Below are 12,996 nucleotides of genomic sequence, written 5' to 3'. Positions count from 1 at the left end.
CCAGGTTCGAGACCCTGAGGTCGCCAGCTTAAGTGCAGGCTCATCTGGTTTGAGCAAAAGCTCAGCAGCTTGGACCCAAGGTTGCTAGCTCTAGCAAGGGGTTACTTGGTCCGCTGAAGGCCTGAAGGCCCACAGTCAAGGCACATATGAGAAAGCAATCAATGAACAACTAAGGTCTCGCAACGAAAAACTGATGATTGATGCTTCTCATCTCTCTCTGTCCCTCTCTGACTCTCTCTCTTTACCTATAAAAAAAAAAGAAGGCCTCACAGGGAAGGTGACCCACCCCCCGCAACCTGAAGCCGGAAACAACTGGAAGTTAGCCCACTAAAGAGGGAGTAGAGGAGGAGGGTCCTAGGTAAAGGCCCAGGTTGGACTGATGGAACATCAGAAATTTCAAGTTTTTCCATGTATCAAGAAAACATTCAGGAAAAAAAAAAAAGAAAACATTCAGGGAGGAATGTAGCAAGAAATAAGACAGCAGAGGTAGTGGAATCGTGAAGGGCAAGCTAAGGAGTACAAACCTGACGCTGGGGGCAATGAGAGATCTTTGGCTTTCCACAGGCAGTTTGATGTTTGGAGAGAGGTATCTTTGTTAGAAGTCATCAGCCTGGAGGGGGTAGATAAACCTGAGAAGGAGATAAGATCACCCAGAAAAACTGAAATGTCACCACAGTTGGACACTATGGATGGGAACCTGAAAAACACCAACATTTAGAATGAGTAAGCAAGAGACAAACAAGAGAGGCAGAGAAGGAATTAGAGAAGTAGAATCAGGAGGCTTTGTGGAAAACAGGGAAGAGGGAGCTTTAAGAAAAACGGTGGACAACACAGTAAGTGATGCTGACCACTAAAAAATGGATGTAGCCACAAAGTAATCATATTGAAAACTGGCAATAATTTAAATTTCCATCCACAGGAAAATAGACAATTATTGCATTTTGCTACACGGAAATCCTATATAGCAAGGAAAAGGTATAAACTAGACCTTTATATGTCAGTATGGATGAACCTAGCAAAGAATGAATAAAGCAAGTAACAGAAGAAAACATAGTAGAATGTTATAGGATGTTTAAAAACCCTTACAAATGTAGCAGAAAAATAAAGACATATATTGCAATAATGAATACCAAGCTCAGAAGAGCAGTTATCCAGGGTCAGTTAAAGAGTGGTTGCGAGCCTGACCTGTGGTGGTGCAGTGGATAAAAAAGTGTTGACCTGGAACGCTGAGGTTGCTGGTTCGAATCTTGAGGCTTGCCTCATGGCACATAGCAGAGGAGCTATGAGTTGATGTTTCTCACTCCTCCCCTCCTCTAAAAATCAATAAATAAAATCTTAAAAAAAGAAAAGAGTGGTTGCAATTGGGAGAGTGGTTATATAGGGCTCTTCAACAGGAATAGTAACGTTTCATTTCATAAGCTGATGGAGGACAGAGGAGTGTTTGCTATATGGTCATGTATCACTTAATGATGTAGATAGGTTCTAAGAAATGGGTCAGTAGGCAATTTTATCATTGTGCAAAGATCATGGGGTGCACTTCAACAAACCCAGATGGTATAGCCTACTACAGACCTAGGCTTTTATGGCATACCTGCATCGTATATGCAGTCTGTCATTAACTGAAATGTCACTATGTGGTGCATGACTATATTATAATTTGAGCGTGTTGCATGTAAAAATTATTACTGACAGAGTATTTTAGAGTAGTGTGCACATAATGGCTGTGGCTGGGGGTATCCAGAATGCAGTGAATGGAAGGAAGAGCAATGCTGTAAACAAATGCCTACGGCCTGACTGAATGGCTATCATTATTCTAGAAACTGGAAACAAATACTGATACATTCAGGTTCTGACGCCAATGTTAAAAGATAAACTGAAGCATATTTTAAAATATTAAGAGTTTATTGAGCAAAAATCAATTCAAATTAGGCAGCACCAAATTGGAAGTCATTAAGCACTCCACCAATAGAAGCTGCGGAGAGACTTTTATAAGAAAAAGGAGGCAGCAAAGCAAGGAAACTATTGACCGTAGCTTAATGTCTAGTCAGCAGTTTGTGATTGGTTGTCTTTAACTTTTCAATTTTCTTAACTTGAGGCATTTATAGGTTTATATTTTGGTTTACATATGTAAGTCACCACAACCTTAGAGCCACCTCAGTCTTTGCTTAATATCAATTGTCTGAGTTCTTTCACTTAGCTGTAGGTTACTTACTGTCCCGTGCCTGTTTCTCTTTTGTAAAATGGATATACCACAATAAACTTTCTGTTAAATTATTAGGAAAATCTGATGATTTCATCTGACCCAGCGCTTAAAATAATGCTTAGGAGACAAAGTACTAGTTACCAAAGTTAGCCACCATCATCAGTACAAAACAAAGAGATTCGTAGCAACTTCAGTAATATCCTGAATTCATGGAACGCTTTCCAACTTGCCAACAACCCTGTGAGGTAAGTAGAAATTTCAGAAATGAAGAGTTCTTTGCAGAAATTACCACAGACGTTAAAGCTTAATGGAGCACAGTTGTTCTACATCCGTTGTTGATTGTACTCCCTCTCCTGGGCGGTGCAAGCAGAGACACTGAGGAGGATGTTTAGACTAGTTTTTTCTTTTAGACTTTTTAAAAAATGCCTTGCTACAGATGGAAGGCGACTTGACTTAGGGTGGTGAGCGCGCATGTGCAGTGTACAGGTGATGTATTTAGGAATACTACACGTAAAACCTGTTTAATTTTATTAACCAATGTTACCCCAATAAATTCAACTTAAAGTAGAAATAAAAATTAAAATTAAGTGCACTGCTACATTCACATCTCACTTTCATTCGGATCAATCAGTAAACCCTTTTTGGGAATCCCAAGTCCCTTAACCACTTACATGTTCTGCACTGTCCCGGTCTTGAAGGTCCCGCCGCTAAGCCTCAAGCACCGCCCCTCGGGAGGCGGGGCCTGCGTGCGGACGCACGGGGGGCGCGCTGACGCCATCGTGCACCGCCCCCGCGGGCTCCGGTCCGCGGGCTTGAACCGCAGGCCCGCGCTGGGGAGGGCTCGGCGGGCGCCAACGGCCGGCTCCGGAGAGCGGGAGGCAGCGCGGGAGCGCGGCGTTGAGGGGCGGCTGATCCGGGGTCCAGGGCCTTGCGCCTTCCTGCGGAGCCTCTGCTGCTGCTGGGCACGCTGCGGGGCCGCAGCCTTTGTGCCGTGGGCGCCCGAGGAGCCGGGCGGCGACCAGGGGCTCCGCGGCGGGAGCGGGCGTTGTCTGCACCGCCGGTGTCCCCCGAGGCCGCCCGCTGGCCATGATCGACTCGGTGAAGCTGCGCCGCGACAGCGCAGCCGACTTCTTCTCGCACTACGAGTACCTGTGCTCGCTGCAGGACTCAGTGCCGCTGCCCGCCGTGCGCGCCTGCCTGCGGGAGGGCGTGCTGGACTTCAACGCCGACCGCCTCCGCTTGGGGGACTGGACGCCGCTCCTGAGCGCCCTCAAGATTAATAAAGACCTGCCCCTGGTCTCTGTCAAGAGCTTCTTCCAACCGTGGGTAGGCGAAACAGGTTTGTAGCCCCCGCGCCCCGCAGCCTGAGTGTTCGTGCCGTAAGCGAGATTTTAAACGGTGCAAGGTACCGCCTGAGCGCTGAAACGGTGCCCAGTGCCAGGGAACTTGTGCCACGGAGGGAGCATGCGGCCTAGGAGACTTACCAGCTTGGTTACCCTGGACAAGTCTCTTTAGGCTTCTAGGTCTCTTCTCAAGGATTGGCCGAGTTAACGCTTGTAGAGCACTTTGCACAGTTTGGGACATCATTAAGCATTCGGCAGATGTTACCTAGTTTATTGAATGGCTTTGCCTAGTATAGAACAAAGCGATTAGGAAATGGATACATCCCAGCTTTTTGCTTCATTTTGTTTTAAGAAAGGCCTGGGCATTGCGCGGTGGTGGTGGTGGTGGTGGGGTTAATAGTAGCATCGTACATGTGAATACAGCCCAGAGTTTGAGTTTTAAGGTTTACACTCTGTGACCTGGACAGGTTACTTTTGAACTAAACATTTGTAAAACGCCGCTTAAAAACTACTCTTTCCTTGGGTTCTTAGAATTCACAGGTTATGTGTGTAAAGTATCCTGGCAATTGAATAAGCTCTGTCTGCACGCAGCACAGCTGGAGTCAAGGCTCGTGCCCTAGAGCATCTTTCTTTTTATTAGAGGAGGCTGCAAGTGAATGCAGCACAGTGGTCAGTGCTCTGAAAGAAGTGAGTGCTGGAGCTGCAGAGTGCAAATACTGGAAGAGAAGGTGCAGGGTAGGCTTCTTGGAGGAGCTATCCTTTCTAAGAATGGGTAGAAGCTACTCAGATGGCTAGATGGAGCAGCTGCACCAAAGTTTTGGAAATGTAAGAATGTATGGCACAACTAAGGTATAGCACTAGAACTTTGGGTTTAAAAAAGAAGTAAATTGAGACTAGGAGCCTGGTGAAGGCCAAATGGGAGGGGAGGAGCTTGTTTGTCCTGTCAAAAAGTTGGCTGTTGCCCTGGCCGGTTGGCTCAGTGGTAGGGCGTCGGCCTGGCGTGCAGAGGTCCCGGGTTCGATTCCCGGCCAGGGCACACAGGAGAAGCGCCCATCTGCTTCTCCACCCCTCCCCCTCTCCTTCCTCTCTGTCTTTCTCTTCCCCTCCCGCAGCCGAAGCTCCATTGGAGCAAAGATGGCCCAGGTGCTGGGGATGGCTCCTTGGCCTCTGCCCCAGGCGCTAGAGTGGCTCTAGTCGCAGCAGAGTGACGCCCCGGAGGGGCAGAGCGTCGCCCCCTGGTGGGCGTGCCGGGTGGATCCCGGTGGGGCGCATGCGGGAGTCTGTCTGACTGTCTCTCCCCGTTTCCAGCTTCAGAAAAATACAAAAAAAAAAAAAAGTTGGCTGTTTATTTTGAAGGTGGTGGGAAACAATTGAAGATGACGTGACCTTTTGATTTGGAAGCTCACTCTGGCCTCCATATGTAAGGCAGTTGATTGGAAGGAGGGTGGATTGTAAACTAAGGGTCCAAATTAAGCTATAGAGAGGGAGGACTGGATTACAAAGATCAAAGAGATAATGCATCTGAGATGGTGACCAGTTAGAAGTGGGAGGACAGCAAGTTTGAGTGACAGTTAAAATCAGCAGTTTTCTGTGAGAGGCAGAGCACTGTAGGAAGGGATTGGACTAGAGAAAGGATCTTCATCTTCGATGCTTGAAGAGAGGCCTGTGGGCATCCAAACATGTCTGCTAGAGAGGTCTGGGCTCAAGGTCCAGATCTGGGCGCTTTGGGAGGACAGATGAAGGTATGGGAGAAACTGAGGTTACCCACAAAGAAGATTCCAAAAATCGTAGGCCTGAAAGTGGTTTTTAAATGGACACTTGAATATGTTTATAAACTGAAAAAGTAGCCAGCAGAGAGGGGGGGTATAAAGAGCGAGAAGAGGAAATGATTATTGATTTTTTTTTTTATAAAACATGAACACTTAGCCAAATTATGTATGTATAACACATAGATACAGATGGCTGGGTTGCAAGTCCCAGAGGGAAAGGAAGGATGGAGATAGGGGGAGGGGGTAAAGGGGTTGAAATGGGAATGGAAAGAGCCTTTGCATGGGACATGGGGTGTACAGTGAGGGGGGTCGCAGGTGTTCTATTGGGTGGGACACTTGAAACCATGTCAACACAATACATTAAAAATAAAAATTAAAAAAACAAAACAAAAACACAACCCTGAACACTTGTGATGTGCCTGGCCCTTTTCTAGGCTGTGGGATTCGTGTCATCTGTTACCTTTTCTGCAAGAACAGTTCAGCTCATCCCCTGGTGAAGAGAAGTCAGGTTGTTCTCTGCATCTTACTCAAGTGTAGGGACTGCTCTGTACCTCTGAAGACTACTTAGCAAAAGCGATAACTTAGAAATCAAAAGAAATTTTAGTTGAAAGAGACCTTAGAGTCGAGGCTAGTTTACTTAACCCTGCGTAATATTTTACACTGAATATAAGAAAAATGTATTAGAATGTATTACAGAGACCATTCTCTTCAGAATTCATTTACTGAACCTTCCTTTTTACGTGCATCCAGTGAGTCTAGGTTAGATTTTAACCTACTAGATTTGCTTCTTCATGCCTAATTACATTTTGCCTGGGCTATTGCAGAAGCTTCTAGTGGTTTTGCTGCTGTTGAGTTCAGTATCTCTCAGTTCATCTGCCAGCTTGTCTTGAGTGATCTTCTAAACTGAGAAGATATGCTTAAAATAGTGCTTTTAATGGTTCATGCCCACAGGATCAGTGCATGTTAGTTGCACAGATTGTGTTCTGCACAGAGGCACGGCATCTGAGCTGTGTTCTGCCAAGCCTCATGGGGCTAGTTGGCCCTCAGAAGGGGTGCTTTTTCTAATCTATCTTAAGTAGGTACCTTTTTGTAATCCTTTCCTTTGACTAATTGGTTCTTCAGCAGTAGGTTGCCTTTTTCTACTCTGCAGAGGCACCTGTTCCACTGGTAGCCCTAATCATCACCTCTGATTAAAGCTATACTGTCTCCTGGGCTTGCTTCTACCAATTTCTCTACTTTACTTTGTCTCTTCCCCCATTTATAGGGCCTTTAGCTAGCCCCCTTTTATACTGTCAGTGTCCGGCAGGTGTCAGGCTTGGAAGTCTTTGCACAAGTGCTCTTCTGCAGTTAATGCACCTCCCACTCCCGCTCTGAAGTCATTCTCATCTTTCTAGATGATTGAACTTCAGCGTTATTTGCAGCCTTCACTTAGCTACAACTTTTTGCTTCCATAGAAACTTTTTTACTCACATAGTTTATGTCTCTATATCTTAGGTGGTTGAAGTTTTTAGTTTACCTGTGTCCCTCCATAAAGACACCTTTAAGGGTAGAAGTCATTTCTTTGCCTTAGCACAGAGCAGGTACTTTTTAGTGATGATAAAGTGTATGGTTGAAATCACTCCCTTTATACTTTTGCTTTAGGTTCTGACAGAAATAAAATTTACAAAAGTCGAGTTCCTGCGATAAGAAGCAAAGATGTAACCTTCCAGCTATGTAAAGCTCTCAAATGTTGTTTAAGTGCATCAAATGCTCTAAAGAACTTGGAGCTAAATGGAATAATACTGAGAGAGAGAGATTTAACTATTTTAACAAAGGTAAGCCTCCTCTATTGTGCCCTGAGAACATTTGATTGTTGCTTTTGGGAGAAACTAAACCAGTAAATTTCTTAACCTTTTTTCTCATTACAGGGATTGAATAAATCAGCTACTTTGGTGCACCTGTCTCTTGCAAATTGTCCAATCGGAGATGGAGGTTTAGAAAGTGAGTTTCAATCTTAAGTCTGTTCTCAGCAGACTGGTCTCATGATTCCCTACACGTCATGTTCATTCCTCTCTGGACCTTTTCTTTGTGCTGCCTCGACCTGCATTATCTCCTGTGCCTGCTCAAGACTGGTCCAGTCTCATTGTACCATAAAAATTCATCATGCGCCATACTTTCTGATTTTACATAACGTTGTGTTGAGCCACAAGGCCCACAGATATATAATATTTTGTATTTTCTATTTCTTGTTCTTTAACAAATATGGGAAGGGAAATAATAGCAAGCAAGATATAAAGAGAAAAAAATCATTATCTGTAAAGAGTTAAAACACCTGTATGCAATCATAATTATAATTTATGGTGGTATGTGTTAAAGTAGGAAATATATTCAAAGTACTCAGAGAGTATATAAAAGGTCAGCCAACTTGATGCTGGTGAGGTCATATTATGGAAGTAATCATAGAGAAGGTGACTGTTGATTGGAGTCCTCAAGAATAGTCTGGAGGGGTGAGGAAACCTGCATTTCAAATGAAGGTACAGTTTGGGGTCCTCTATCTTATATTGCCCTAATATATTGTATAGTCCCTAAAAATATCCTGGGTTTATAGTTGACATTTAAATTGTTGATTGATAATCGAGATGAGGTTATAAGAAATAAAAACAGAAAGACTCTTCCTTAGGCTTTTTAGTTTTTCCTGTGTTTCAAAAGGTCATAATACTTTACCAAAGGTCAAGAATAAAGTTTGCAATATTCGGAGTTCAGTTTTGTCATCTAAATAGAATTAAACTCTTGCTATAAATTGGATAACGCTTTGTTACTGCATATTTTAGAGTGCACCAATCAATATCCATTGTCTGCGAAGATCGTAGATAATGATTTTTAGAGTGAAGCTATAAACCTCCCAACAGTCTCAAGAAAAGTAGAGTAAATCAAGATTGACCAGATTGTATAGGCCCTTTATCTTATTGTATATGCGGTTTTTTCTTTTTTCTTTTAGTTGTTTGTCAAGGTATAAAGAACTCTATCACTCTTAAGACAGTAGACTTCACGGGGTGTAATCTGACATGGCAGGGAGCAGATCACATGGCCAAGATCTTAAAGGTGATTTTATGTTTAAACATGCATGGAAACATATCTGTGATTGAAGCACCTTACTATTTTGATACAATATGGTGGTTATTTTTGTCTTTTGATACATGTGATAATTGTAATTTTAGGTCTGTTGAAAGAATATGACCAGTTTTCAGTTTGGGGTTCTATCATTTAGTAAAAATAGTTCTCTTAATTGTAGAAATCAGAGGTTTAATGTAAAAACATTATAAACAGTGCTTTCATGTATTTTAGTAATTGGAAACATTTATTATGATACTATGAAGAAAGTTTGCCATTACAGCCTTCAAATAACTTAAATAAATCAAATATTTATTAACTACTGTAATTTATAAACTAATAAAAATCACAACCATAGCATTTTATAAATATACTTTTAAAAATAATGCTTTAACAACTTTACAGTCATTATAACTACTTTATTTTTAAGCTAAAATGATTTATTAATAATTTAGCATAAAGCCTTGTTTAATAGTTTGATGGTACAGGTGAGGAATAGGTAGATTATAGCTGGTGAGCCAAATTCAGCCTGTCACCTGTTTTTGTAAATAAAGGTTTTTTTTGGAATACAGTCACAAACATTTGTTAGTATATTAGTAACTATGGCACTTTGACCCCATACCATTCAAGTTGAGTAGTCGCATCAGAAAAGGTATGGCCCACAAAGCTGAAAATTTTACATTTGGGCCTGTACAAAGCAAGTCCATTAACCCCTGGTATAGAAAACAGTCAAGAGCAAAGATTCTGAAACCAAATGGCCTAGGTTAAAATTCCACTTCTCCCATTTCCATAGCTCTTGACCATGGGCAAATTACTTAACCTCTGTGCCTCATTATGTGGATAAAATGAACTAATTTTGTGTAAAGTAGTGTCTGCCACATAGAAGCACTGTGTAAGTGCTTGCTGTTATTTCCACTATTATTGTTAATAGAAAAAGGACACAAATTATTTTCCCTTTTAGAGTGTCCTAGAAACTTTGAGTCTTACTGTTCAAGAATGTAATAAGATTTTTTAACGTCAGTTTTTTTGTTGCCAAAATTTATTTTATGAATAGAAAGAACTGAATATGTCTTTCAGACAATACCTGTGGTTAAAAATGAAACCAATTTTATAAGGCATGTCAAACTGGCTTTGCATATTCAGGGCCTCTAAAGTTGGTGTGCATACCCTAAGTAGTCTGTGAGATCCATTGGGTTAGAAGAAGATATTAGAATTTCTATATTTATTTTTGTATCATTTAAAAATATGTGCAGCATATACTGTATATAAAATACATGCACAGAATTTCATATATATAATTTATTAATAAGTAAGATATATCTTTTAAAAATGTGAGATGCCCAGTCAAGCATTCAGAAACCTCTGAAGCACAGAATGATAGAATTTAGAGCCTTAGCAAGGGAAGAATTTAGAATCAATTTCCTGACTTTACAAATAGTGAAAATAAAATTCCTAGAAGGTAACTGAGTTGTCAGAGTTTACATAACTAATCAGCAACAGGTCATGCAGTGGCTGAAATCTGACTAGTCACTGGCAGACTAGTCTGGGTCATGAGTCCTTTAATTTAAACTTTTTAATTTCTCCAGTTGACTTTCCTGGCTCATATACTTGGTAGGTGTGTAAATCTCAAGCATGGTAAGCCAAACGCAGTATGCATACCCTGTTCCCTTAGTCAGGCGACTTAATTTCATCTTATTAACCTTTGAAGTATCAGACCATGAGAAGATATGAGGAAACCTGGGCTGAGAGTCTTCGTTATAGGAGACCTGATCTTGACTGTATGGCCGGCTTGAGGCGCGTCACTCTGAATTGCAACACGCTTATTGGTGACTTCGGCGCAAGTGCTTTTGCAGAATCCCTTAGTGAGGATTTATGGCTTAGAGGTAAATTCTAAAATTGAAGATATATATATTGTATTTTTTAATACTAAACATGCTTAGCTTTTGGTACAATATCATTTTTTTTTTTTTTTTTGCATTTTTCTGAAGCTGGAAACAGGGAGAGACAGTCAGACAGACTCCCGCATGCGCCCGACTGGGATCCACCCGGCACGCCCACCAGGGGCGATGCTCTGCACACCAGGGGACGATGCTCTGCCCATCCTGGGCGTCGCCATGTTGCGACCAGAGCCACTCTAGCGCCTGAGGCAGAGGCCACAGAGCCATCCCCAGCGCCCGGGCCATCTTTGCTCCAATGGAGCCTTGGCTGTGGGAGGGGAAGAGAGAGACAGGGAGGAAAGCGCGGCAGAGGGGTGGAGAAGCAAATGGGCGCTTCTCCTGTGTGCCCTGGCCGGGAATCGAACCCGGGTCCTCCGCACGCTAGGCCGACGCTCTACCGCTGAGCCAACCGGCCAGGGCCCAATATCATTTTTTAAAGCCTCTTTTTCCTAAAAGTTTTTTCGTGTTTTTAAATTTAAGAGTTGCATATATTCTTTATAGAAAATACAGAGTAAGAAGAAAAAATTGCCCATAATTTTAATAATACCCAGACATAATCACTGTCCATTTTGGTGTATGTACTTTCAGTCTTTTTTTTTTTTATAAATATATATGTACACTTAGAGATTATGAAAATGGAATCACTATACTTACCCTTCATATTCCTACTTTTTTCACTTAGTGATACATCAGGTAGTACTCCACTATATTGATGTACAATAGTTTAATCAATTCTTTGCAATTACATAGATTTAGACAGTTTGTGCTTTTTCCTGTTGGAAAAGGTGTGTAGTGGGGCACTTTGTTTATACATATCTAAGTGTGACATGTTTTATCATTTTCTTTTCACTTCATATAATTTTTTTCTTTTTTTTTTTTTTACAGAGACAGAGAGTCAGATAGGGACAGACAGACAGGAACGGGGAGAGATGAGAAGCAGCAATCATCAGCTTTTCGTTGTGGCACTTCAGTTCATTGATTGCTTTCTCATATGTGCCTTGACCGTGGGGCTACAGCAGACCGAGTAACCCCTTGCTCAAGCCAGCGACCTTGGGTCCAAGCTGGTGAACTTTGCTCAAACCAGATGAGCCTGTGCTCAATATGGCAACCTCGGGGTCTTGAACCTGGGTCCTCCGCATCCCAGTCCGACACTCGATCCACTGCGCCACCGCCTGGTCAGGCTCACTTTGTATAATATTAACATCTTAACAAGTTAGTAAATTTACATATATCACATTATTTGTAGTGACTGTTCAGAGTTCTATTATATGAATATGCCATGGTACACTTACTCTTTCTTGTTAGATGTATAACCATATATATATATCTAGATACATAACTAGATATATTTCCATTTTTTCAGTACTTTGATGTACATCCTTGCCTATGTCTCTAATTATTGTTTTTGGTTAAACTCCTTTTGTTTTTAATTAAGTTAGAGCAGGGGAAGCAGAGAGACAGATTCTTGCATGCGTCCTGACTGAGATCCACCCAGCAAGCCCACTACTGGGCAATGCTCTGCCCATCTGGAGCCATTGCTCAGTTGCTCCACAACTGAGCTATTTTAGTGCCTGAGGTGAGGCCATGGAGCCATCGTTAGTAGTGCCCTGGGCCACCTCACTCGAATCAGTCGAGCCAAGGCTGTAGCGGTAGGAGGTGGAGAAGCAGATGGTTGCTTCTCCTGTGTGCCCTGACCAGAAATCAAACCCAGGATTTCCAGGCATCAAGCAGATTCTTTACCACTGAGCCAACAGGCCAAGGCCAGTTAAATTCTTAGAAAAAGAGTTTTTCTGGGTTAAAAAGGTATACACGTTTTAAAGGCTTTTGCCTATATGGTCATGTTTTACTGTTTTAATTTGTATTTATTGATTTACTAGTGAGAATTACTTCTATTTTTATCAGTTTGGCTATTTGGATAATTCTGTCTTATGTGCACATTTCTGTGGTAAGAGTTTGTAAGTGTTACATCATATTCCCTTAGGTTCGTGTATATGACTTCTTATTTGTGTGTGTCATGAGGTTTTGAAAGACTCCAGTTATTTTGATATAATGGTATACACAACACTTCTTTAAAAAAGGCTCATATGATAGTTTCCTTTTATCTGTACTTTTTTATACCAGTGCTTTTGTGATGATCTCTGGTTTAAATGGGTAAGCTGTATAACTTCAGAACTCTTAGTATTCATGATAATTTTTTCAGTTCTTTGACCTTTTACCAAGGGAGAATTCTTGACTATCACTCTTTCATGATAGGCTTTTAGCATTATTTAACATATATTTTCCCATTCATATATTCACACACTTTTTAAATTTGTCATTATTTGCATCCTCTTAGACATTTTTGTTCTAAATCTAACAGTTACTATATTTTTGCCTATTTTGTTTTCCCTTTTAACTAATTTCAAGAGTAAATTGGGACTCAAGATCATGATCAAAAGAATGCAGTGCAGTTGCTGAGCCCAGCCAGTTAACTACCTACGAGGCTTACACTGCCACCAGCATCCTTGCTAATCATGAGCTGAGATTCTCCTCTGATGTTTTTCACTCAGAGATTATATATGGTTATTTTTTAACTCTAATTGTAAAATAGGCTGGGTGATTTATTGGTACCAAAGGCAGGATAATCATGGCGCATCCAGGAAGAATTTTTTCTT

General features: G+C 41.7%; 1 protein-coding gene across 3 annotated transcripts in view; it reads left to right on the top strand.

Annotated features, from left to right (window-relative positions):
* Nucleotides 1–3,001: 3,001 nt before the first annotated feature.
* Nucleotides 3,002–12,996, top strand: part of CEP78 (centrosomal protein 78) — a 36,391-nt gene continuing 26,396 nt past the window's right edge. For all 3 annotated transcript variants that reach the window (XM_066257044.1, XM_066257042.1, XM_066257043.1), the window contains exons 1-5: nt 3,002–3,542; nt 6,957–7,129; nt 7,223–7,295; nt 8,293–8,396; nt 10,114–10,288. In XM_066257044.1, the coding sequence (XP_066113141.1) occupies nt 3,290–3,542; nt 6,957–7,129; nt 7,223–7,295; nt 8,293–8,396; nt 10,114–10,288 (778 nt within the window). In that variant the 5' untranslated portion in view covers nt 3,002–3,289. The remainder of the gene's footprint in view (nt 3,543–6,956; nt 7,130–7,222; nt 7,296–8,292; nt 8,397–10,113; nt 10,289–12,996) is intronic.

The sequence above is a fragment of the Saccopteryx bilineata genome, chromosome 2, assembly GCF_036850765.1.
Source record: "Saccopteryx bilineata isolate mSacBil1 chromosome 2, mSacBil1_pri_phased_curated, whole genome shotgun sequence".
Taxonomy (NCBI): domain Eukaryota; kingdom Metazoa; phylum Chordata; class Mammalia; order Chiroptera; family Emballonuridae; genus Saccopteryx; species Saccopteryx bilineata.
This window is presented reverse-complemented; position numbering and strand designations above follow the sequence as displayed.